We start from the raw sequence: 27,599 nt of genomic DNA, 5'->3' as shown, positions 1-27,599 counted from the left end.
CCTAAATTATATTTAGCTAGTTGTTTCTAACTTCCAAGTAAAATAAAATGTCGTACAGATTATTTTATTTAAGCGCAAAGCTCCACCATTAATTATTTATGGTGATTCACTAGAGGGCGCATTTCAGACTAATCTTCGTCTTTGTAATGATAACTCTTTGGTACAAAATTTATTAAGCTTTTTTTCATGTCGAAGATAGTGATTTTTGTTGTTCTTTTGCTGACGTTATATTTTCTGATAACTAAACTTATTATAACGTAGTAAGAAAAGCTGGAAGTGTAAAATATGTTGTATTTAAAAATAGTAAAATGACATTCGTATGTCAGACAGTTTAAATAGCTCTGGTATTGACCAAAAGGCTTCGTCGACACTCAATATAGCAAATGTAGAATGACATATTGATTTACATGTTCTTCACTTTCACTTACAAGTTATGGCCCGGCATGACCACGTGAGTAAATCGTTCAATTCGTAATCTGAGGGCAGTGGGTTCAAATACCCGTCGCACCAAACATGCTCACCCTTTTAGCTGTGAGGGCGTTATAATTGACGGTCAATCCCACTATTTGTTGGTAAAAAAGGAGTCCAAAAGTTGGCGGTGGGTGGTGATGACTAGCTGCCTTCTCTCTAGGCTTACACTACTAAATAGGGACGGCTGGCGCAGATAGCCCTTGTGTAGCTTTGCGCGAAATTTAAAGCAAAAACCGATGATAACCAATTATTTGCTCAATACTAAAACATTACGAACAGAGAAGTTCACGTTTAATTCGAAACAGAAACTTCTTAGGAGCTTTTTTTTTAGTTAGTTCGTTTGTTTTTTTTATTCAAGGTTACCTTCACACGCGCAATTCCTGTATTTTTTCCTTTAAAATATACTACCTTAAGGTTTATGTGAAGTATCACCTAAGGAAAAGAGATAAAAGATAAATAATGATATTTTTTACCAAAACATTAAAAAAACGTTGTAGTTTATATTGATACTGCTAGCTGGCTGAAGATATGAAGGTTTCCATGGATTTTATGTAGTTCTAGTCGTCAAGATAATAATTGTTTTAAAGCAAGATATCACTACTTTATCTCTTGCAATTCGGCTAATCTGTAAGAAGTACTAAGTTACATTGTTAAAAATATGATAGTCGCCTAACCCCAAAGTTTTCAGTAATAATGCCCCACCTATTAGATGTTAATATTTTTGTTTTTGAATTTCGCGCAAGTCAAGTGCCTTAACCACCTGGCCATACCGGGACGGTAATGCTTTTTTAAATTATTTATATATACGGTTGTTCGTGGATTAATAGGAGTCACAGTCAGTCGCACACAAAATGCTACCAAAAGTATTGTAAGTTATAACAGTTAATCGTCCACTATTTGCTGCCTTAGTTTCAGATGTACATTTTACGTAATTAACAATTTCTCGTGTTATTTCGATCAGTACTTGACATATTAGTTGAAGTAGGCACTCTGTATTAACATCATTCTTTGTTTTTAATTTTGCGCAAATCTACTCGAAGACTATCTGCGCTAGCCGTCCTTAATTTAGCAGTGGTAGACTACAAGGAGTTATCACCAACTACCGCCAACTCTTGAACTACTCTTTCAAAAACCAACGAATGGTGGAATTGACCGTCACATTATAACGTCCCCACGGCTAGGAGGGCGAGCATTTTTGGTGCTTTTGATAGCTCATTCCTCAAACAATTGTTTTTCAAACTTCTGATTTTGGTTCTCAGATAAACAAATATTTAGTCAGATTTCTTTTAATATTTTCAAACTTATATCATTAAAACAGATAACTTGTTGAAGAGAAAACATTTAAGGTTTTTTTTTTTAATTCGAGTAAATTTGTTACAGCTCGTACACGCTGAAGATGCTTACAAAATGATTGTATCAGTTTCGTTGAGGGTTCGGCATGGCCAGGTGGTTAAGGCACGACTCGTAATCCGAGGGTCGCGGGTTCGAATCTCCGTCGCACCAAATGTGCTTGCCCTTTTAGCCGTGGGGGCGTTATAAAGTTACGGCTAATACCACTATTCGTTGTTAAAAGAGTAGATCAAGAGTTGGCGGTGGATGGTGATGACTAGCTGCCTTCCCTCTAGTCTTAGGGACAGCTAGCGCAGATATCCCTCGTGTAGCTGTGCTTGAAATTAAAAAAAAAAAAAAAACACTTACAAGTTGTTATTGTAACTAATAATTCAGTAGTTTCTCAATGGCATTTGTTCACTTCAAGCACAAATCTCCGAAATGAAGAAATCGGGCTTAATGATTAGTCAATTCGTCTGAATAATAAAAGTTAATTCAAGAAAATAATAATTAATAATACATACTTTACGTATTATAATTTATCTCAGACGAGCTCACAATTTATTGTGTTACTTATCCACGAAAAAGTCTTCACTTTATTAAGTTACATACATTACGTATAATGAATACTTACTGCTTGTCATGTGAAATATTACATCTCAAACTTATAAAACTGTAGCTATTTGGAGTTCATAATATTTACGAGTATTAATTTCATGACGTGTAAATGTTTCCTCATAAATGATTTAGTTATATATATTTAGAGAAAGAGTAAAACAAAATGTACATATGATTAACTGTGGTGGAAAATTCACTCAATATATATGTAGAGAAAGAGCAAAACAAAATGTACATATGATTAACTGTGGTGGAAAATTCACTCAATATATATGTAGAGAAAGTGTAAAACAAAATGTACATATGATTAACTGTGGTGGAAAACTCACTCAATATATATGTAGAGAAAGAGTAAAACAAAATGCACATATGATTAACTGTGGTAGAAAATTCACTCAATATATATTTAGAGAAAGAGTAAAACAAAATGTACACATGATTAACTGTGGTGGAAAATTCACTCAATATATATGTAGAGAAAGAGTAAAACAAAATGTACATATGATTAACTGTGGTGGAAATCAGTGGGATTTGTGTCCTAAAATCTTGTTTATGAGAAGTGTAACATATATAATAATGTTTATGAGAAGTGTAACATGTATAATAATGTTTATGAGAAGTGTAACATATATAATGATGTTTATGAGAAGTGTAACATATATAATAGTGTTTATGGAAAGTGTAACATATATAATAATGTTTATGAGAAGTGTAACATATATAATAATGTTTATGAGAAGTGTAACATATATAATAATGTTTATGAGAAGTGTAACATATATAATAATGTTTATGAGAAGTGTAACATATATAATAATGTTTATGAGAAGTGTAACATATATAATAATGTTTATGAAAAGTGTAACATATATAATAATGTTTATGAGAAGTGTAACATATATAATAATGTTTATGAAAAGTGTAACATATATAATAATGTTTATGAGAAGTGTAACATATATAATAATGTTTATGAGAAGTGTAACATATATAATAATGTTTATAGACATAGAGGAGATTGAAAAAAAGTGGGCCCCCTGAAAATTGTTGTTAATTTGTTATATCTTTTATTTGATAACAAAACAATGTATAAAACTATATGTTTTTAGAACACACTAGACGAGATCTGTTCAAATATTATACCAAATCCTAATTTTAACACTGGTTTTAGTTATACTTTCTCATAAAAAACTGTTGTACACCAGGTGTAGTTTCTCAAATCTTTATATTCCAGTTAGCAAAATGATCAAAACAGTTTTTTTTGCTGTTGCGGAGTCGTTAAAAGAGATCTTAGAAATAAGAAAATTCATCTTATGAAATGGCCAGGTCAATCATCTGATATCAATCCGATTGAAAATTTATGGGTTGAGTTAAACCGAATAACGTAAGATAAACTTTTTGGTTTACTCAAAGAAAGATGGCAGTCAATCTCTCAAACCTTCACAAACCCACTGAAGGCATGCCATGTTAATGTCAAGCAGTACTGATAACCAACGTAAGGTCTACTAAAGATTAACTTGTGAAACTGGTTTGTATTATTTTCAGTTTCATTTTTACGTTCGATTATCGCAGAGAAACGTGTTTGGTTATTTTACAGGCTGATTCTAATAAGAATATCTAAGAAATTACAGCAAGTGTACAACAGTTTTTACAAGAAAATATAACTTAAAATCATGAAAAGTTCAGGGATTTACGAAAGCCATTAGTGTTAAAATTAGGATTTGGTATTATATTTCAACAGATCTCGTCGAGTACGTTCTAAAAACTTTTTCAGAGGGGGATCATTTTTCCACCCCCTGTATAACTGCAAGAAGTATGCGTACACGAATGTTTAAATAACATTTATATAAAAAAGTTATTCAAACGAATAGATATCCCACTAAAAATGAAAGTACGTAAACCATGAGTTAAACTGGACTCTTACCATTGAAGACTACAGTGAGAGACAGAAGGTAGCAGGTCGTTCTTCGGTCTGTTAATAAATAAAAAGAGGAAAAAAAATAAAAATCATACAAAGCTGAAACCAGGAGAGAAATAACGTAAAGAAACATGTAGACAATAAGGTAAACATAGAGACAATAAGGTAAACATGTAGACAATAAAGTAAACATAGAGACAATAAGGTAAACATGTAGACAATAAAGTAAACATAGAGACAATAAGGTAAACATAGAGACAATAAGGTCCAATGTGGGTAATTCTGTACACAGGAGGTATTGTTTCACCCGTTACTAAGTATAATTTGTCCGGTAATCCGTAATATTTAAACATATGGTTACAGAGACGAAAATAGCTTACTGGTAGCTAAACCAAACGAATCGATTCTTTTTCTTGATCTTTCTTCTGTGGCAAGGAAAGGAAGGCCGAGTCGTTTGAAGACATTGAGAAGTTTCCAAAGTATTTGTTTCTATTTTTAAGCGTTTACCCTTTGAAAATCCATTAGTTTACTTTAGACCAGGATTTGATGTAACACACTTTGTACATGTCTTTCAGTGGCATATCCTCTCTCTGCTGCCCAAACTATTAAATGTTCAAAACAATTTTGTAAATAGTAGCTACACGATCCCGGAACAAGACCAAAGCGACTTGCCTTACAGAATAAAACACTCGTGCGTTTGCATCTATTATTTCTTTAGTTTAGAAATTCGTTACAATTATCATAATGACATCCTGCCAATTTAGTTAAATTATTTTAAAATATACATTTATTTATTTTTTTAACAACGACTTTCGTCTGTTCCATTTAGTTATCGTCGAGCGGCGCTTCCGTAAAGTAGTGATTGATTGCAAGCTGTAAGAGGTAACAGGTGGCTTGGCGTTATAGAGCTGTGATTGGTTGGACAAAACAGCTCTGCGCACATGTGATAAAGATCCTTAACCGGTCTAAATACACCGTTAGAAAGAAGTCCGCGACCAGTTACTTCAAGTCCTGATACCGAGAAGAACCCGTTTTCCGACTTTCCGGCTGTGTAAGTATAGAGAAGAAAGAACCAAGAGCTTTCCTTTCAAAACTTAAACCTAGTGATTACCTTTCAAAAGTTTCGGGTTGCTTACTCTCTACGAAGCTTCTTACTCAAAACTGTCTTGCTTCTATTTATTTGTCACTGCATAACGTAACTTATAAGAAACTATTGGGCTTCACAGCTTTGTACGTAGGATCCAGTTTCTTAATTAAAGTTGAAAAGGAATCAAATCCAGTGAGGTAAGCTTTCCAGCATTTTCGAAAGTTTTCACATATGTTAAGTGTATATATAAGATGACAATGGTTCTTGGTAACCAATAACTTGTGTTCAGTTTGTTTTGAATGTATTCATTTCTTGTATTAAGTGCGTTTTTTTTTCGTTGTAAGACTATATTCAAAACTTATGTAGCGGTTATTGCACTATAGTTTTATATAAACCTGAATAGACAAAATTAGATTTATTTAAAATATGAAAACTAATGTGCGTTTTCACATACAATTATTTAAATAAAGCTTATTTGTTATTTACGCCTTTCAGATTGTCATTTAAAGAAGTTTTATTCGTTTAGTTTTGTTTTCAAAAGGATTTCCTTAAACGGGGAACTCAGTATTGGAAAAAATAATTATGTCTCTAAACGTGTAGTTTTTGTAACGCTGAGCAATGTATATGGAATAAAACTATGAATTCTGTATGCACTAATAGTATTAAAAATAATAATTGGATCTAAACACGTAGAGATTTTGTAACGCTGAGCAATAGCTGTGAAATAAAACAATGAACTTTGTGTGCAGTAATAGTATTTAAAATAATAATTGGATCTAAACACGAAGAGATTTTGTAACGCTGAGCAATAGCTGTGAAATAAAACAATGAACTTTGTGTGCAGTAATAGTATTTAAAATAATAATTGGATCAAAACACGAATAGATTTTGTAACGCTGAGCAATAGCTGTGAAATAAAACAATGAACTTTGTGTGCAGTAATAGTATTAAAAATAATAATTGGATCTAAACACGTAGAGATTTTTGTGCCGCTGGATAATAGTTATGGAAAAAACAATAACGAACTATTTTAACAGAAAAACTAGGTACAAATGCTCAAACAGTAAAATGGAGCTTCCTAGTTGTTAGATAAGTCAGCTTTTATGACTAAAAAAATACCTGAATGTGGAAATTGACGTTCACATAGCGGAATAAATTACTGTATTGTTTTAGAACGTTATTACACATACACATTTTGTATATACGTTAAAAATAGTTTGAAATCTCAAGCAATACTGATAAATTGTAATATATAGACTTATAATAACAAGTATAGACAGAACATCCACAACACGAATCCCATTAATCCGGTTATATCCGTTCTTCCATAACCCTAGGCCCGGCATGGCCAGGTGAGTTAAGGCGTTCGACTCGTAATTGGAGGGTCGCTGGTTCGATTCCCGTCGCACCAAACATGCCCTTTCAGCCGTGGGGGCGTTATAAAGTGACGGTCAATCCCGCTATTCGTTGGTAAAAGTGGCCCAAGAGTTGGCGGTGGGTGGTAGTGACTAGCTACCTTCCCTCTAGTCTTAGAGTGCTAAATTAAGGACGGCTAGTGGAGATAGCCCTCGTGTAGCTTTGCGCGAAGTTCAAAACAAACCAAACCATAGCCCTTTTGCCTGCTTTCTTTACGTTACCCTTTTTACATCTATAAATGTTCGTGTCAGTATTTTATCTGTAATTCTTCTTTTTATTCAAAACTTTGTCGCAAAGTTTCTCTTTTTTAATCGTATCTAACGAATGCGTGCATTTCTTATCTAAGTTTTTTGTTGTTGTTTTCCAATATCAGTAGCGTTAGGTGTTTGAGGAAAGTGCATCTTTCCAGGGGTGTTAAATATAGGTAATAAAACTGTCGTCTCGAACAAAATTGATCTCAAGAAATCGTGTTTTGCTACGTTCAGTTCCTAAATTAGGAACATATGTTTTCTTCATGTCTAGCGTATCCCATAATTCATTTTCTGTTCCTCAAGCTAAAGGCTATTGGTTGCCAAAATGTCTTAGCACAAAGTCCCTTCGAATATTACGTACCCCGTACGAGAACTACTTCGTTCAACGAACATATAGACAATGAGTATCGTAACCGTATTGTGAGTTTTGCGTATTTTCTATGACCTTCCCGACACTTTCTTGTGGTCCATAGTTCAACAACTCTCGCTGTAATCAAATACTAATCTTTATGACAATGAATAGTCCCATCAGATTCAAAGTTAAACTAAACATCTGCCAATAAAAAATTTAACTCGAACATTTGAAAGTTGACACAGAATATCATTACACTTATCCATAAGTTAAGTGGATCTAAGTGAAAATATAATTTTGATTCGTGTTCACGTTTCACTTGGGCATCTTATTTGCCATTTAACACCCGGCCAGTTATAAACTGACGTAATCCGAGAGCCAAAGGTTCGAATTCCCGTTACACAAAACATGCTCCCCCTTTCAGCCATGGAAGCGTTATAATGTGACGGTCAATCCCACTATACGTTAGTAAAAGAGTAGCCCAAGAGCTAACGGTGGGGTAGTGATGACTTGCTATCTTCCCTCTAGTCTTACACTGAAAATTAAAGAACGGCTAGCGGAGATAGCCCTCGTGTAGCTTTGCGCGAAATTCAAAACAAACAAACAATACAAATAGTATAAATTTCTTTTGAATGATTAACTTTTTACACAAAGTGTACTAGTTGTTTCATACACGTCGGTCTTGGTATTAAACACTATGAAACCTCGGTTATCGAACGTATACTTTAGTATTTGTTATATTTTCCCCAAATTATTCTAGATCTGTCGTAATAAAATTGTTAGTAATGGCAACTGCATAAACCTTGTTTGCACGTTTATCAGAACACTTCAAAGGCCTCTTAGAGCCTGATGATTAGGTCACTTTACTCGCAACCTGTAAGATGCAATTTCCAATTCCGTCACCTGAACATGCTCGACCTTTCAGATGTGTATGTGTTTTGGGGGAAAGAGGTACAATGTGACGGTCAATATAAATTTTCGTTCAAAAAAGAGCTGGAGGTACCTCATGATGACTTGTTATTTTCCCTCTAGCCTATTGCTGCTAAATTAAGGACGGCTAGCTCACCTAACCATCGTGTATCTTTGTGCGAAATCAAGCAAAAAAGAAAGAAAATAACTCTCCACTGTTCCTGATGCCTTGACTCGTTCGAACAAAACATCTTAATGTCAGATATTAGAAGGAGGTTCAAAATATTAGCCTCCCGCTAGTACGGATTTACAACGCTAAAGTCAAGGGCTCGTTTCCCCTCGGTGGGTTCAGCAGATAGCCCGATGTGGCTTTGCTATAAGAAAAACACACAAACACACGCATTCAAAATATGCTTTTCAAAAAAAGAAACGCAAAAGGCAAAATTTGAGACATATTGTTAACAAGGTTATTCCGGGTAGTTCTGTATGACATGTGTGAAACTTTGCACATTCACTGCTGAACATCCAAAGTCTGCAAAGGCGAAGTCCACGCTCACTAGTTGAAGTTTAACGTCAATAACGAGTATGCCCCCCCCCGTGAGCAACAATAACTGCTTGGTATCTCCTACCCATGGAAGCGATGAGATGACGAATCACATCCTGTGGAATGACTGTCCATTCAGCCTGCAAAGCTGCTGCAAGCTGAGGTTGAGTCTGCGGTTGAGGTTGTCGCCGTCGCAGACGTCGGTCCAACTCCTCCCAAAGATGTTCGATGGGGTTTAAATCTGGTGATCTGGAGGGCCAGGGAAGAGCGTTGATGTTGTGGTGTCTCAAGAAGACAGTGGTGAGTCGGGCTGTGTGAGGACGGTCGTTGTCATGTTGAAAAAACGTCGTTGACGTTCACCATGATGGGTTGCACATGGGGCCTAAGAATCTCGTCGACGGTTGCGTACGATCTGATCGGAAATCCTACTCAGCCCTGGTATGGTTGAGGCAGTAGACGTCGCAGTGGTGGTCCTATCCCGAAGGTGACGTAACCGGATGTTGCGATCTTGTGCGGGCGTGGTCACACGAGGTCTGCCAGATCGTGAACGGTCACAAGTTGATCCATGTTGTTGGTGACGATTCCATAGCCTTGTGATGGTGCTTGGGTGGACATTCACAGCTCTGGCAACATCTGATCGAGATTCGCCTGCTTCCAAGCAACCAATGGCGTTGTTGCGTTGTGCTTCAGTCAGTCTTGGCGTAACTGTATTGCGTGTCAGTGGCTTAACACTGAGCTATGAAAACCGAGAACCCGTCACTTTTATAGGGATTTTGCACATGTTGCATTTGCAGAACATGCAGATCTCTCAAACAAATTTATTGGAAACGCATGTGTTTTGGCGAAAAATCCGATGTTTTCCTCCGTTTTCAAAGTGCACAACTTTTATTGTCATTTTGGTCTGACAATTTTGGCCTTAACACGTGTAACATCACATACTCTGAGCTTGTAACGTTATTACATATATTTCTCTTTAAAATAACAAAAATATCCCTTTTGCGTTTCATTTTTTGAAGAGTATATTAAAATTTTGACTTTTTTCCATCTGTGAATTTACTATGTTTAATCGATTTCAAATTAGATGTCTAATCTAAATATCAAACAGTGCAACATATCACATGTGATTAGTATGGCATGGTTAAGTGGTTAGAAAGCTCGACTCGTAATTTGAGTGTTGCAGATTCAAATCCTGTTCACACCAAACACGCTCGCTCTTTCAGCTGCAGGGACGTTATAATGTGACCGTCAGTTCCATTATTCGTTGTTAAAAGAGTAGCCCAAGAATTGGCGGTGATGACTATTCTTACGCTGTGAAAATGGAAAAGGCTAGCGCAGCTATCTCTCGTGTGACTTTACGCGAAATTAAAAAAACAACAAAAACAAACACACATGATTGCCTTTAATCTGTGTTTCACTCATCATTGACAAAAAATTGAGATTATAACATTTCATGCAGATACATATAGACGTGGGTTGAACGTGGCTCAACTGTCAGTGTGCCGAACTGTGTGTTTGGAAAGTAATTTGCGTCTCAGTGCCGCGAAAACAACAAAAACAAATATATATATATATATATGTAAAAACGGCTCGTTTGGGTTCAGAATTTTTTTTTCAACGTATATGAGTGAACAACGTTTTGACCTTCCACGGTCATCGTAAAAAAAAAATTATCAACCCAAACGAGCCGTTTTTACATATACATTTCTCTACAAGTGTGTTTTCTCGACAACAAATCTCCCTTTGCTCGTTTAGGTCATGGTTACGTTATAAGAGTGACAATCAAATCCCCTTGTTCGTTTCAAGTAGCCCTCAAGTTGAAGACGAGTACTTTTGACAAGCTAGCTTTCCCTTAAGGTATTATTTCAAAATTAGGAAATTCGTTACGCATATATCTTGGATTAGTTTTGCCCTAAATTCGACAAAAATAACAACAAAAAGAATGAAGGTATATAGGAGTTGTTTACATTTTTTCTATTTCAATAGCATTATCCATTTCTGTTAATATAGTTGGTTGTATTCTCAGTTTAATCACTTGATAGACTCAAAATATTTACCTGATGATAGCCAGACCTTCAGAAAACTGCAAAAGGAAAGTTTGACTGTTTCTTAAATACTTTAACGTAAACGTTGGACAGATACAAGTGAACACCCTTCATAAAATTAAGCTAGGCAGGGGATCAGAAAAGAAATGTTAGATATGTTAAAAACACTTCCATGAAAAAAAGAAGGAAAAACATAAAGAAAGAAGTCAGGCACAGAAAGTTTCAAAAATGACAATAATCGCAAGAACTGTGGCCTTTTGGGAAGAGTTTTAGTAACAAAGCCCTTAAAGCCAAGAACTGTGGTATTTTGGGAGGAGTGTTAGCAACAAAGCCCTTAAACCATGAACTGTGGCCTTTTGGGAATAATGTTAGTAACAAAGCCCTTAAAGCCACGAACTGTGGTCTTTTGGGAGGAGTGTTAGCAACAAAGCCCTTGCAGCCAAGAACTGTGGTCGTTTGGGAGGAGTGTTAGCAACAAAGCCCTTGCAGCCAAGAACTGTGGTCGTTTGGGAGGAGTGTTAGCAACAAAGCCCTTGCAGCCAAGAACTGTGGTCGTTTGGGAGGAGTGTTAGCGACAAAGCCCTTGCAGCCAAGAACTGAGGTCGTTTGGGAGGAGTGTTAGCGACAAAGCCCTTGCAGCCAAGCAGTGAGGTCGTTTGGGAGGAGTGTTAGCGACAAAGCCCTTGCAGCCAAGCAGTGAGGTCGTTTGGGAGGAGTGTTAGCGACAAAGCCCTTGCAGCCAAGCAGTGAGGTCGTTTGGGAGTGAGCGACAAAGCCCTTGCAGCCAAGCAGTTCGTTTGGGAAGAGACAAAGCCCTTAGCCGAGCAGTGAGGTCGTTTGGGAGGAGTGTTAGCCCTTGCAGCCAAGCAGTGAGGTCTTTTGGGAGGAGTGTTAGCGACAAAGCCCTTGCAGCCAAGCAATGAGGTCTTTTGGGAGGAGTGCTAGCGACAAACCCTTGCAGCCAAGCAATGAGGTCTTTTGGGAGGAGTGCTAGCGACAAATCCTTGCAGCCAAACAAAGAGACTAATTCAGCGAATGGAATGAGCAACAACTGTGCTTAAGAAAGACTTTGGACATAACTTCAAGAAAATTCTAGTTAAATTACACCAGAAAAGTTCAATAAAATAGACAATATATCACAAAGATGCTTGGCTATTATCATATCAAAAGTGGCAATCATAAATAGTTCCGTTAAATAAGCTTAAAACAATATTATTCTCTATTACTTTTGTAATAAGTCCTGCACTATTAATTAAAATATTAACAAGTTATTTATTTTTAAATTTCATAAAATGACAATGTTGAGATATTTTAATAAATGTGCACACCATTGCTTAGGTTAAAAAAAACCACAAAAAAATATACTGTGTACAAAGCTACGTTAATAATACACTTTTAATCTTACAAACGATAAAAATAAGTTTTCAGAAGCAACCTAATGTTCATTTCAAATTTAAACTCGCGAATGTAGCCCAATTTGTTCTAAATTTACATCTATAAGGATGTAAATTCTCAACTGGTTAACAACCATAGGTGTATTTGTTGGAATCACACCTTTTTCTGTTTCTTGGAAAGTTGATATCCGAGATGGATTCTGGATTATGGTAAATATTTCGTATCTAACCCTTTTTTAAATCTTATTTGAACCATTAATTACGTACAAAATACTGTTTGAATTTTGTGCAAAGCTACACCACGGCTATCTTCGCTAGCCGTCATAAAGTTAACAGTGAAAGTTTAGAGGGAAGACATCCAGTCATCAACTCTTTTATCAATGAATCGTTGGATTGACCGCCACATTATAACACAATAACGGCTGAAAGGGTATACATGTTTTGTAGAATGGGACAGAAATTCGAACCCACTATTAAGGTTTGGTTTGTTTTGAATTTCGCACAAAAATGCACGAGAGCTGTCTACGCTAGCCGTTCCTACGTTTGCAGTGTAAGACTAGAGGGAAGGTAGCTAGTCATCACCACCCACCGCCAGCTCTTGGGCTACTCTTTTTCCAACGAATAGTGGGACTGATCGTCACATTATAACGCCCCCACGACTGAAAGGGCAAGCATATTTGGTGTGACAGAGATTCGAACCCACAAATCTCGGATTACGAGGCGAGTGCATTAACCACCTGGTCATGTCGGGTCACTATTGGGGACAAGCAGAAAAAGGTTTTAGTCATAGTGTTTGAAAAAGTAGGTATTTTTTATAATGTTGTCTTAAGTGATTATTAGTAGTTTTTTAAAACGCGTTAGAAATAGATTTTATATGTAAACACTGGGACATCGTGAAAAGCTCCATATTCTCTATGTGTGAGAATTTTATGCCGGGACATCACAAAAGCTCCATTCTCTGATATGGCTGAGGATTTTAAGCTGGGACATCATGAAAAGCTCCATTCTCTGATATGGCTGAGAATTTTATGCCGGTACATCATTTATAGCTGAGAATTTTATGACATCATGAAAAGCATGTGGCTGAGAAATGCCGGAACATCATGAAAAGCTCCATTCTCTGATATGGCTGAGAATTTTAAGCTGGGACATCATGAAAATCTCCATTCTCTGATATAGTTGAGAATTTTAAGCTGGGACATCGTGAAAAGCTCCATTTTCTGATATAGCTGAGAATTTTAAGCTGGGACATCGTGAAAAGCTCCATTCCCTGATATAGCTGAGAATTTTAAGCTGGGACATCGTGAAAAGCTCCATTCTCTGATATGGCTGAGAATTTTAAGCTGGGACATCATGAAAAGCTCCATTCTCTGATATGGCTGAGAATTTTATGCCGGGACATCATGAAAAGCTTCATATTCTCTATGGCTGAGAATTTTATGCCGGGACATCATGAAAAGCTCCATTCTCTGATATGGCTGAGAATTTTATGCCGGGACATCATGAAAAACTCCATTTCTCTATGGCTGAGAATTTTAAGCTGGGACATCGTGAAAAGCTCCATTCTCTGATATGGCTGAGGATTTTAAGCTGGGACAACATTAAAAGCTCCATTCTCTGATATGGCTGAGAATTTTATGCCGGGACATCATGAAAAGCTTCATATTCTCTATGGCTGAGAATTTTATGCCGGGACATCATGAAAAGCTCTATTCTCTGATATGGCTGAGAATTTTATGCCGGGACATCATGAAAAGCTTCATATTCTCTATGGCTGAGAATTTTAAGCTGGGACATCGTGAAAAGCTCCATTCTCTGATATGGCTGAGGATTTTAAGCTGGGACAACATTAAAAGCTCCATTCTCTGATATGGCTGAGAATTTTATGCCGGGACATCATGAAAAGCTACATATTCTCTATGGCTGAGAATTTTATGCCGGAACTTCATGAAAAGCTCCATTCTCTGATATGGCTAATAATTTTATGAAAATGACGTATTCTAAATGTTTAATTTAAAAATATAATCTTCTGGTTACGATTAGTTATGGTTAATAACAACACCTAAAATTAGGTAACGTATAATTATTTCTATCTGGATTTGTCGTCGATTTACCAATTATTTAATATTTAAGAGTTGTTTTCTTTACTTTTCCATGGTGGTTTCTTAGATGGTCAAGGATAGAGAAAATATCTATCTAGGAAGTTAGTTAGAGGTAAACATTTTTTTTATCATTCCTGGGCTAATAAATAAATAAACTTTATTTCATCATATGTATTTTCTTATTAGAGAATACAATGAGACTTAATTAGCGATCATATATTATATTATTATTACTATGTAGAAGAAAGATTCTTATGTTGGTTTTCTATTAATTGAAAATGTCGTCTTAAATTCATATTGTTGGTTCGTATCAGAACTTCTGTTTATTATGATCGCCTGGTGGTTGAAGCACTCGACTAGCAATCTGCGTTTCGCGGGTTAGAATCCCGACATCAAGCATGCTCACCCTTCCAGCCGTGAGGGCGTTATAGTGTAAGTCTTTCCCGAGGATTTTATCGCATTAGATAACGCCGACTTGTCACACACAATCTCGTCTGTCTCTGCCTAAGTGAATGTGTAAAACATTGTGCAATATTTCCTTAAATAATGTTCAACATTTTTGAGAATGTTTCCATGTATAATGTGCAACAGTCTTGCATAACATAGTTAAATAAACCTTTCATCTAACTATTTAAAACAATTTTATTTAGGCAATTGTAAGACTGAAAAGGAAAAATACAAGTAGCTTCTAGCTTCTGTTATGATAACCTAAAAACAAAATCATAAAAACGTTCATCCAGATTGGAATCCAGCACGCGAGGTAGTTGACTCCAGAGTCACGTTGGCTCGTACATATTTGCATACACTAATGGTGGCAGTGGGAGCTGTTGTGTCTTCTACAGCCATTTATGAGACAAAATTCATTTCCTTGTTTATTGAGTAAAACAAAATTTCACTCTCGGGTCATATCTACAGCCGTCTGTAAGTAATGATATCCTCTATCAAAACCCCGATACATTGAACTGGGGGGAATTTAAAGGAGAGCAATGATCAATATTTCATGTCCTGCATTAGTTCTTGGCTTTGTCACTTAACTGCGAAAGTAGCGGTTTTGTATACTTATTAAATTGGCGAGATGGTAGGCCTTTTCCAATATGACAGTTTATGTACAAGTTTTAATTTTTGCTCAGTGAAGAATGCATTTTAATGGTACCTCGGTGGGTCGGCGGTAATTTTAAGGTACAAACTGAAATCCGGAGTTCGATCCTTCGCGGTGAACACAGAAGATGTGATTTTGCTCAAATAAATAAAGCATCTTAATGAAGCTCGAAGTTTATTTGTTTGTTTATTAAACGTAAAAACAACCATACATCTGTGCTGATGGCCCGGCATGGCCAAGCGCGTAAGGCGTGCGACTCGAAATCCGAGGGTCGCGGGTTCGCGCCCGCGTCGCGCTAAACTAAATAATTTTGTTACAGCTTATTCGTAAGTACTCGCTTGTGGCAGGACCAGATGGTTAAAGCACTCGATTCGTAATCTGAGAATCGCTGGTTCGAAATCCCGTCACGCCAAACATGCTCGCCCTTTCAGCCGTGGGAGCGTTATAATGTTACGGTCAATCCCACTATTCGTTAGTAAAAGAGTAGCCCAATAGTTGGCGGTGGGTGGTGATGACTAGCTGCCTTCCCTCTAGTCTTACACTGCTAAATTAGGGACGGCTAGCACAGATAGCCCTCGAGTAGCTTTGTGCGAAATTCCAAAACAAACAAACAAAACATCTGTGCTGTATTTATCGCAGATATTGAAACCCGATTTTAACGTTAGTAGTCTTTAGATGTGCCACCGACATCAAAGAGCACGAAGTTTGAGCAAGAGACTCAATCAATTTTCCCGGGCTCGAGAAATTCTGGAGTTTTAAAATCACTGGTAAGTTTTAATGTCGACAGCTCATATACGGCCGAAACCATATTTTAATTTTCAAAGAGTATAATATGGAAACAACTGATTAATTAATGATTTGGTACTCCTTCATACAATGGTTACAATTAATATTTATCTAAACCGCTCAGCCCCGACATGGCCAGGTGGATTAAGGCATTTGACTCCTAATCTGAGGGTCGCGGGTTCAAATCTCTATCGCATCAAATATGTTCGCCCTTTCAGCCGTGGGGGCGTTATAACGTTACAGTCAATCCCACTATTCGTTGGTAAAAGAGTAGCCCAAGATTTGACTAGCTGTCTTACACTGCTAAATTAGGGACGGCTAGCGCAGATAGTCATTGAGCTGCTTTGCGTGAAATTAAAAACAAAACAAAAACCACTCAAAAACAGTTTATATTCGGCGTAATGCCTCTGATGTATGTGTATGTTTTGTTATAGTAAAGCTGCATCTGGTTGTCTGCTGAGTTCCCTGAGGGTATTCAAACCCCTGATTTTAGCGTTGTAAATCCATATACTATGCAGCTGATAATAGTTGCGTTCGCGCTTCTCTTCGACGAATGCTTGTAATCATTTATTAATATGAACATTGTCCAATGTACGTTATATTTACTTTCATCAACACAGTATTCAGCTATACATTGATAGATAATTCAAATTAACTGTTTCTTTATTCTTTGTTGCTTTCAAGTTTTTCATCATTTCCATCAAGACTTCGATCATGAGATTATTCCTAAATGATTTGGCAACTGTGTGAACGTGGCTTCACAGCCATCTGGCCTGGCATAGCCAGGTGATTAAAACACTTGACTCCTAATTCGAGGGTGGCGGGTTCGAGTCCCCGTCGCACCAAACATGCTCGCCCTATTAGCTGTTAGGATGTTATAATGTGATGATTAATTCCACTATTCGTTGGTAAAACAGTAGCCCAAGAGTTGACAGTGGGTGGTGATGACTAGTTGCCTTCCCTCTGCTTTTACATTGCTAAATTAGGGACGGCTAGCGCAGATAGCCCTCAAGTAGCCCTGCGTGGTATTTAAATGAAACCAAATCCACGACCATCTCTGTTTTCTTTGATTGTAAATAATGGCAAGACTACAGAAACCACCAGATGATTTATCAAAAAAACGTGACAAACTAACTTCATTACAGGTGTTTTACAAATATTTTTGATATATTTTATGCCAACCAATGTGTGCTTCTGTTGATTTGCGCGCAAAGCTACTCGAGTCCCCAATTTTCAAGGGATAGACTTGAAGGAGGACATCTGGTCTACACCATCTACCATCAACATATGTGCTACCCTTTACAAACGACAAGTAGGATTGAATATCACATTATGACGCCCTAACTGCTGAGAAAAAAAGTGTGTTATATGACTGGCTTTAATTTCGCGACCTTCAGATTGATTGTACATATTTGTTTGTGTTTATTTATAGTAAAGCCACATCAGGCTATCTGCCTGATCCACTGAAGGGAATCGAACCCCTGATTTTAGCGTTGTAACTCTGTAGACTTGCCACTGTACTAGCGATGACCCCATCAGATTGAAAGACGAGTGCTCCAACCATTAGTATTTATTCATTTATATTGTAATACATTCATATATATATATATATAAATGTTCGTGTTTGTTAAGTTAAAAATACGACAGTTTGCTTTTTTATTTCACATATAACATTTGGCTGAAGAAGGAATTATTTCTGGTTTTGCCCCTCGGTGGCTTACTTTTAAACATGGAAACATTCTAGACATTTGTATTAATGTCTTATTATATATTTCTGTGGACAGTAACATAATGGATAAAATCATTCGTGTTAATTAGATTTTTTTGAAACATATATATAAAGTTTTATTTATGTTGCATGTTCTCAGTGTCAAAAGTTATTAACCAATAAACATCGTCAACTTTTGTGTAGACGTAGCAAGTAAATCTATTTCCTCCTCAGTCTGTCGTGTAGCGAATGGAATCTCCATAGGGCTGTTGCGAAAACTGCATTTTTTGTGTAAAAGTATTAACACCTGCAGCCCCCACCACAGTGGCTCAGCAGTATGTCTGCGGACTTACAACGCTAAAAACCGGGTTTCGATACCCGTGATGGAGAGAGCAGTGTGTAGCTTTGTGCTTAATTCAAAACAAAACACAACTAAAACCTGTGAAAACAAAATTCTAATTCTACTGTTTTTGCCTTATTGTATTGGCACGTATAAAAGCAAAATATTGGATAAAGAAATCCTCACTTTATCTCATTAAATGATTTTCGACAAATGTGAATTTAAAATATTTAGTTAGAAAAAATATGACGCTCCATAAATCTCATTCAACGGATATAAGTCAATATTTCTTCAAACTCAGGTCTTTTGAAATGGCGCATTGAGCTATAAACATATTGAATTCCGCGAGAGATTCAACATGCTTAACATGGTTGGTAATAGCCTCCAGTTGTTTATTTTCCACGAGTCCAAAACTTGAATATAGGATTTATTGTTTGTTTTTAATTTCGCGCAAAGTTACACGAGGGCTATCTGCGCTAGCAGTCCCTAATTTAGCAGTGTAAGACTAGAGGGAAGGCAGCTTGTCATCACTACCCACCGTCAATTCTTGGGCTACTTTTTCACCAACGAATACTGGGATTGACCGTCGAATTATAACGGTCCCACGGCTGAAAGGGCAAGCATGTTTGGTGTGACGGGGATTCGAAGCTGCGACCATCGGATTACGAGTCGAGTGCCTCACCCAACTGGCCATGCCGAAGCAGGATTTATTTTCAAGATTAAAAGCTTGAAAACTACCAGTGAACAAATTCTAGACACACCAGTCTTGTGTGTGTGTGTGTGTGTCTGTGTTTTCTTATAGAAAAGCCATATCGGACTATCTGTTGAGTCCACCGAGAGGAATCGAACCCCTGATTTTAGCGTTGTAAATCCATAGACTTACCGCTGTACCAATGATATTTTACAACTGAACAGTGATGCAGATAAATTATTCTCTGCAGACTTTATTTGTAAAGTAATAATTCGTTACGTATTTCATAATTTGTCTGTCCTTTTTGTCTCTCACTTAAATTACGCCAAAATTATAAACGTTACGTAGTTTTCTTATTAATACTGTTTTATCCCAGCCGGCCTGATAATCCAAATAAAAATATAGTGTTAAAAGATATAATTATTCTAATACTATAGTACTATGTCAAATGCAATTGACGACAATTATACTGCTCTAGCAAAAATAAAACAAAAAAATGTTCTACAAGATTTCTCCAAGATTAATTTTGATGTCGAAAAAAAAAAAAAACATTATGTACGCATGTTTTATTTCGTTATGCTTATAACGTACGAACAATACACAGTTAATAAAACCAGTTCTTTATAACAGTTTTTCTAAGATGTATACCCCCTACCCAAACTGGCACAACATTTACGTTGTGAGGACTTAGAACGCTAGAAATCGGGTTTCCATACCCGTGGTGTGCTGGGCACAGAAAACCAGTAGTGTAGCTTTGAGCTTAATTCTAAACACACAAACTCAAATGTTTGAAAAGTCTGTGATTTTTTTATCTGAGGGTCGCGGGTTCGAATCCTCGTCACACCAAATATGCTCGCTCTTTCAGCTGTGGGGTTGTTATAAAGGGACGATCATTACCGCTATTCGTTGGTAAAAGAGTAGCCCAAGAGTTAACGGTTGGTGGTGATGACTAGCTGCCTTCCCTCTAGTCTTACACTGCTAAATTAGGGACGGCTAGCGCAGATAGCCCTCGAGTAGCTTTGCGCGAAATTCAAAACAAAACAAAAACAAACTTATAAAACAATCCTCCATTACAGTCAATGAGTTCACGGAAAAACTAAGAATATATTTAAGTCAGTTGATCGAACTCTACTGGCTAAAGACATGCTGTAACTAGAAGTAGTGGCTTCATGTGACTGTGACGTCTTTCAGTTGGCTGTCAGATGTTTTTCGTTTGAGCATTTCCTTTATACACAGCCCTCCAGGAGCTTAGCTATGCATTTAGGGCTCATAACGCTAAATATTGGGTTCGCATATTCGCGTGGTTTTCAAAAAACAGATAGTATATTGTGTAACATTGTGGTTATAACAAAAAAAAATTTAAATAAATCTTTTTTTTTCAGCATTTTAATTCTGAATAATTCAAATTTGTTCTCCTAGTTTTATAGAACCACAATTCATATATTTATTTGCAAAAATTACCATTTGAATTGAATTTCATTATGTTGTAAACACTTAAGATAAGAATATTTTTATGACATAATTTCGTTTACGTTACTGGTTTACCTCCTTGTTTTATTTTATACAGCACTATAAACTCAGTTTACGAGTTTAAAAAACACGTTTAAGTGTTAAGAATTTTTTGAAAAGCTAAAATTGGATTAAAATAATTAAGCTGAGGCTTTTATACACAAGTGTTTAAAAGTGAAGTTTTAATAAGAAATAAACGTTCTGCTATTGAACTACAAAAAAAAAAAAAGAAACATCATTGTGAACAGTAGCTTATAATAAATGTTAGAATTTTGTTTTCACCTGATGACTCTCACGCTTTGTTTGCTATGAACGTTGAGAGCTACGTGTTTGAACTTCACTTACTGTTAAAACGATTACAGGCTTGCAAGGCGTGACAACTGAGGGAAAAGTGGAGCAAATATTACCTAGTGCAGATAAACCATGAGCAGTTATTCTGCTTATTTTCTAGATACTTGCAACAACAAAATCTTGCATGAATTTGACGCGTCTTTTATAAATGAATCTAAGCGCTTTAAAATAAATATTATTATTGTTATGTATTGTGTTTCGTTTGTTTTTTTGAATTTCACGCAAAGCTACTTGAGGGCTATCTACGCCAGCCGTCCTTAATTTAGCAGTATAAGACTAGAGGGAAGGTAGCTAGTCATCACCACCAACTCTTGGGCTACTCTTTTACCAACGTCACATTATAACGCCCCTACGGATGAAAGGGCGAGCATGTTGGGCGCGATCGGGATTCGAACTCTCGACTCTCGGATTACCAGTCAAACGCCTTAACACGCTTGGCCATGCCGGGCCGTATTGTGTTTTACAACGGTTAAAACATATTAATAAACGGTAGTTTTTGAATATAGAACATCACACAAATAAATTTCATATTTTCGACTTTGCTCGGCTGATTTCACCAGTTCATATTACCATAGCTATGTATAGGTTATCAGTGCTGTATGTATTGCAGGGATCGATTCCCGAATTTTACCACTATTAGTCCTCAAGCTTACCAAAATTACTTTGAATTGGTTTACTAAGATAACGTCTTTGGAAATTATTTGTTCGTTATGATTTGTTGTCTACATTTTATAAGAATAAATAGTTGGTTGTTACTAATGTTAACACCTGTACGTTTGTGCTAAATATGTTAAGATTTATAGTGTTAAATGAGATCACAGTTTTGCTTGGTGTGGCTCATATTATGTTTATGTTGTCAATATTAATTTTGGTAGTTTTGTAGTAATTATTGTTCTTGTCGTGAATCAGAGAATTCTTGGTTCGTGTCCCCTCACATAAAACATTCTTTCCGCTTTGAAGCTACGAATACACTGTTAAAGTGTCTGTTAAATCTCACTTTTCAGTCAGTTAAAATTATCTCAAGAGTTGGTTTGGGTGCTACTGACATGGTGCCTTCCCTCCAGTCTACCATATCGAAATTCTGGCTATCTATGTGCAGGAACAAAGAAACGAAACACAAACTTTATTTATGAGATATATCTTAAACTGGTTACGAATGAAAATTTTATTCACACAATGATACAAATCCTTACGAAAAATAGAAACATTTTATTGTTGGAATACGTATGTAGATTAATAAAATAAAAAAGAGCGACTTCTCGTGTCAAACGTATTTCTTAGTGTGGCCGTGCAATGATTTATTGCTCTGTTATAAAGAGTGGCGTTACTATTTCAAGAAGCAGAGTATAATTGGTTTCGTTTAGTTTGGCGTGAAAGCCACTTGACGAGTTATCTACGCTCTGGTAATCGAACTCCAGATTTTAGCTTTGTAACATTTGAGAGACTCATAGAACAACTAAAATTAATGTCGGAACAGCAACGGAAATTAATTACAAAAAATAATGCAACTTATTTAGAATCGTTCCTAATAAATATGATGGCAAAGCCTTTAAATGTTTTGAGAAGTTGGCGCTCTGTAATAGGCCTGGCATGGCCAGGTGATTAAAGCGCTCGTCTCGTAACCCGAGGGTCACGAGTTCGAGACCCGTCACACCAAACATGCTCGCCTTTTCAACCGTGTGAGCATTAGAATGATACGGTTAATTACACTATTCTTTGGTAAAAGAGCAGCCCAACAGTAGCGGTAGGTAGTGATGGCTAGATACCTTCCCTCTAGTTTTACACTGCTAAATTAGAGACGGCTAGCGCAGATAGCTCTCGTGTAGCTTAGCGTGATTAAAAAAAAAAACCAAACAAATTCGACATTATACAACCTTTAAAGTTTAAATGTTTTAACTGGAATACATTACAGCATTAAATGTTTTGAATAAGCTGTGAAGATTTTTGCGTTCATTGAAAGATGGCTCTGTATGGCCAGGTGGGTTAAGGCGTTCGACTCGTAATCCGAGAGGCGCGGGTTCGAATCCCGGTCGCACCAAACATGCTCGCCCTATAAGCCGTGGGGGCGTTGTAATGTGACGGTCAATCGCACTATTCGTTGGCAAAAGAGTAGCCCAAGAGTTGGCGGTGGGTGGCGAAGACTAGCTGCCTTCCCTCTAGTCTTACACTGTTAAATTAGGGACAAAAAACAAACATTGAAAGATTATGTTATGCTTAACAACGGACGTGTATTGCTGTGCCAACCAAGCGTATTGAAACCAGGTTTTGAGCGTTAACTTCCGAAAACAGTCATTCAAGTTTATAAGATATTTATTGTAATTTTGTATTGGTACTCTTAGTACATTTTATATGATAAATCGTAAAATTATAGTATTTTCTGTGGTAGAGAGCAACTCATTAATCCATACCCGTAATTAACGTGCGAATAGTCGCATTTCTTATTAATGGCACTAAAAATAAACGTAGTATAATCTTTATGAAAGATAATACCAGATGTATATATATAGAATTATATTAGTGAGTTTGAAGAGAACATGAATTCTGTTAATAAGAGGGTGATAAAATTCTTATTTGTAGAAGACTGGTGCTATTGTAATTGTGCAAATTATGGGTCACACTTCTTTAACTTACTTCGATAAATTAGAAATAATTCAAGATACTAATGGTAACAAAATGTATTAAGTCTATGCTATTCTTACACTTTATCAATAGTTTTATCCGCCCAGTTTTAATAGCTTTAATGCTTGAAGTTAGTTTTTGTTTGTTATTAAACACAAAGCTACACAATGAGCTATCTATGCTCTGCCTACCACGGGCATCGAAACCCAGGTTCTAACGTTGTGAGTCCAGATACTTACCGTTGTGCCACTGGGGGCGTTCAAGTGAGAAATGACTCTATGACTGACTCGTTATTTAAGTTTTTGTAAGTTAAATAGGTAAAACCATTTAATGGTAACAGTAGCAAAAATTAGCTAGTTTTGATTAATTGATTTAATATTATTTAATTAATGTGATTTAAATACAACTAAAACTTCTTTTGAAGAACGTATTTTTATTTACTTCGCGCGTTACACGAGAAGGCAAATATATATATATATATATTCAAAAACTGATAACTATCGTCCTGCTTAAGGGTACTCAAAACAATACAATTTGTTTTTGAGCTCAATTCAATACAAATAGATTTTAGTGGGTACAGAAAACCTTTTACTTTTATTCAAATGAAGTATTCGGTAAAATATTAAGCTACCTATTACAGCAGTTTAACAAAAAAATCAATACTCTTTGGTATGAGAGAGAGCAAACCAGAACGCGTAAAACATAATCCATCCTGTATGTTCCTTAGTTCTGTTATTTCTTGCCTGAAGCAATGAAGCGATTTGCCTATACGTGAAATTGTTTTTAATTTTATTTACCTGTGAATAAGATGATATTATATGACAATGTTTCTATTCAAAGGTTTTATGAAATGGCTGTATGTTGTTTTTTTTTTACGCAGATTCCTAATCAGCCGAGTTCGTAACCACAACGAGATACTGCTTGAGGTAATAAGGTTAGATGATGAAGCCATGAAAGTCATCAATGACGAAGCTCTGAAGCAAGATAATCATAGGATAAAAGTCGTCTAGTTATCAATACTATTCAAAATGATAAGCACAAACAAAGAGATGTCAGGTTTCCGCTGCTTTAAGATTTGTGTGTTTTATTATTTTGTAGTCCAGACGGACATCGCTGTTTGAAGCTGTATAGCTTTGGCAGCGAGTAGAGAAAAAACAAAATAAATCAACTTAGCTGAGAAGGACGTATTCGCAATTCAAAATACATTGGATGTTAGTAAATTTGATAAACATATATACATTTCTTAACGCCTTTATACAGATGCATGGGTAGGATTTCTAATCAAACTTATTTCAATCTTGTTAGGAGTGAACCAAAGAAATATTGATAGGTTAAACAAAGAACTCAGACTATTCATATTCAACGAACTGTTCTCAGCGAACTACATAGTATTTTTGAACTGTTCACAGGTTTAACGTGTTAATGTACCATCTAGACGAACTAATATGCGTACATTCACTGGAAACCATATTTCTTCCTGAAACGAGTGTGATCTAAACCAGATCTATCACAGTTTTGTAGCTTTGAATTAAACAATTTCATGTCGATGGCAAGTGAGTGAATGCAAACAAACAGATGGAAATGACATATCAGATCAATACTTCCGATTTAATCTACTTGTTGGCTTACCTTAACAATACCGTCTACTCGAACGAAACTCTTTCCTGGCCCAGCCAGCCAGATGAAGAAACCGTGAAACCCTACTACGGCGATCACTTGGAAACCTTTAAGGCAAGATACATTCCAATTCATGGATATCTGAGTCTCATAATTTGTATCTTTGGAATCATGACAAACATCTTGAATATCATAGTTTTAACCAGAAACAACATGGTGTCTCCAACTAACGCTATACTAACGGGTTTGGCTGTAGCCGACATGTTTGTTATGGCGTCCTACGTTCCATTTACCATTCACACCCACATCCATTCTTATCAACAACAAGAAGATAAGTATTCGTACGCATGGGCCGTTTTCACACTTTTTCATGCGCATTTTACTGTCGTGTGTCACACCATCTCCATCTGGCTGACGGTTACGTTAGCCATCTGGAGGTTCTTGGCTGTCAGTTTCCCTGCCAATAGCAAGAAATGGTGTACCATGGTTAGAGCAGAATGTGCCATCATTTCTACATACGTGACGTGCGCATTATTTTGTATACCGATGTATTTAACATTTACCATATCAGAGGAACAAAAGGACACGTTACAGTACAAAGTAAACTTTAGCGCTATTGCCACCAGAAATAACCATTTCCTGGAAAAAACAAACTTCTGGGTCTTTAGCGTTTTGACAAAGCTGGTACCGTGCGTTCTACTTACCGGACTCAGCGTTGGACTCATCCGTGTTCTCTACGAGGCGGATGTGCGTAAAAAGAGGCTGAAAAACAGAGCCAGCAGCGACAAGTCCTCGGACCGAACTACCAGGATGCTACTGGCCGTGCTTCTGCTCTTCCTTATTACCGAGTTTCCGTCGGGAATCCTCGCCTTGTTGAGTGGTATTCTCGGCAAGCCATTTTTCTTCAACGTGTACCTCAACTTTGGAGAAGTAATGGATATGCTAGCGTTGATCAACAGTGGTGTGAACTTTGTTCTCTATTGTTCCATGAGCAGACTGTTTCGTAAGACTTTCGCTGAACTTTTCACTCCAAAAATTGTGTCGAAATGGATGTCTGTACCCAACGAACCCACTACCTTCGCTACTACTTGTGTGTAGATGTGAATATTAATAAAATGCTGCTGTGAAATATGTATTGAGCTTAACTTGCGACTTATTGTTATTCAAGAATAAATGTAGATTGCAAATCTTCATTACAGCGAAACTTTTCGTGCTCTCAGATTAGGCTTACTCTCAAATCGTTGTCCACTCTTCCTCCTAGATTGAAAAAACAACAACAAGGAAACCTTAAACCCGTAAAGGTCAAGTTGGTCAGCCATATGTATGACGTTACTACTAGCCACTACCGACTGTTTAACTTTCCGATCAAGGTCATCTTTTCCTTAGAGACTTCCATTTGAGGCTACAGTTCATCAGACATAATGCTGTTGTGGCAAAGAGTAGATTGTCTAAAGATGTTCTGATAGAGCAAAATGTTAACACGAACTTTGTTTTCTTAAAGAAATATTCTTTCCTGTTCCTGCATCTCACGCTAATTACATTTATTTATTTCGGTAGTTAATAGATAAGTTATGAACACAGATTAGAGTATAATTACATTTATTTATTTCGGTAGTCGGTGGATGAGTTATGAACACAGATTAGTGTGTAATTACATTTATTTATTTCGGTAGTCGGTGGATAAATTATGAACACAGATTAGTGTGTAATTACATTTATTTATTTCGGTAGTCGGTGGATAAGTTATGAACACAGATTAGTGTGTAATTACATTTATTTATTTCGGTAGTCGGTGGATAAGTTATGAACACAGATTAGTGTGTAATTACATTTATTTATTTCGGTAGTCGGTGGATAAGTTATGAACACAGATTAGTGTGTAATTACATTTATTTATTTCGGTAGTCGGTGGATAAGTTATGAGCACAGATTAGTGTGTAATTACATTTATTTATTTCGGTAGTCTGTGGATAAGTTATGAACACAGATTAGTGTAAACGACTGTTACAGAGCCTAAGAGGGTTTATATGCACTGGATCTTGCCTCGTGGTTCAGTTGAAAAGTAGCTGTGTCCATGTTTCTTTTTTAATAAGACTACACCACTGGGGTAACGGAATTCAGTGCTTGGGGCTATAAATCCTCTTATGTCTGTTACAGAGTGTTAAATGTCACTACATACTGGGTATTCACTAATTAGCTCCGTGAAGTGATTTAAATATTATTTGTTTTGTTCGATGACGTATCTTGTTATATTATCTTGAAAGATGTATATCACTTTCTTTGTTCTATATTCAATAATATTTGTCTTGTTATAATATATATATATATATTCTAAGTATTAAGAGCACCACCAATGATGTATTTCTTTGAAGATAGAACGTGTTTAATTTTGATTTTGATCACCCAATATTGTACGTGCACTGAATATTAAACTTTGCACTGTCTA

General features: G+C 36.4%; 1 protein-coding gene and 1 long non-coding RNA gene across 2 annotated transcripts in view; one reads left to right on the top strand and one right to left on the bottom strand.

Annotated features, from left to right (window-relative positions):
- LOC143233309 (uncharacterized) overlaps nt 1-25,975 on the bottom strand; it is a 43,132-nt gene extending 17,157 nt beyond the window's left edge. Inside the window, exons 1-2 of the long non-coding RNA XR_013018093.1 lie at nt 25,858-25,975; nt 4,343-4,390 (exon numbers count right to left, since the gene is read on the bottom strand). This is a non-coding gene — a long non-coding RNA (uncharacterized LOC143233309). The remainder of the gene's footprint in view (nt 1-4,342; nt 4,391-25,857) is intronic.
- Nucleotides 5,309-27,599, top strand: LOC143233308 (G-protein coupled receptor dmsr-1-like). Its single transcript, XM_076469439.1, has 2 exons — nt 5,309-5,620; nt 24,417-27,599. Exon 2 carries the CDS (start codon nt 25,112-25,114, stop codon nt 26,249-26,251), a length of 1,140 nt encoding a protein of 379 aa, XP_076325554.1. The 5' UTR covers nt 5,309-5,620; nt 24,417-25,111; the 3' UTR covers nt 26,252-27,599.

Source organism: Tachypleus tridentatus, chromosome 12 (genome assembly GCF_004210375.1).
Source record: "Tachypleus tridentatus isolate NWPU-2018 chromosome 12, ASM421037v1, whole genome shotgun sequence".
NCBI classification, from domain to species: Eukaryota; Metazoa; Arthropoda; class Merostomata; order Xiphosura; family Limulidae; genus Tachypleus; species Tachypleus tridentatus.
Note: the sequence above shows the minus strand (reverse complement) of the source record. Positions and strands in the feature narration are given on the sequence as shown.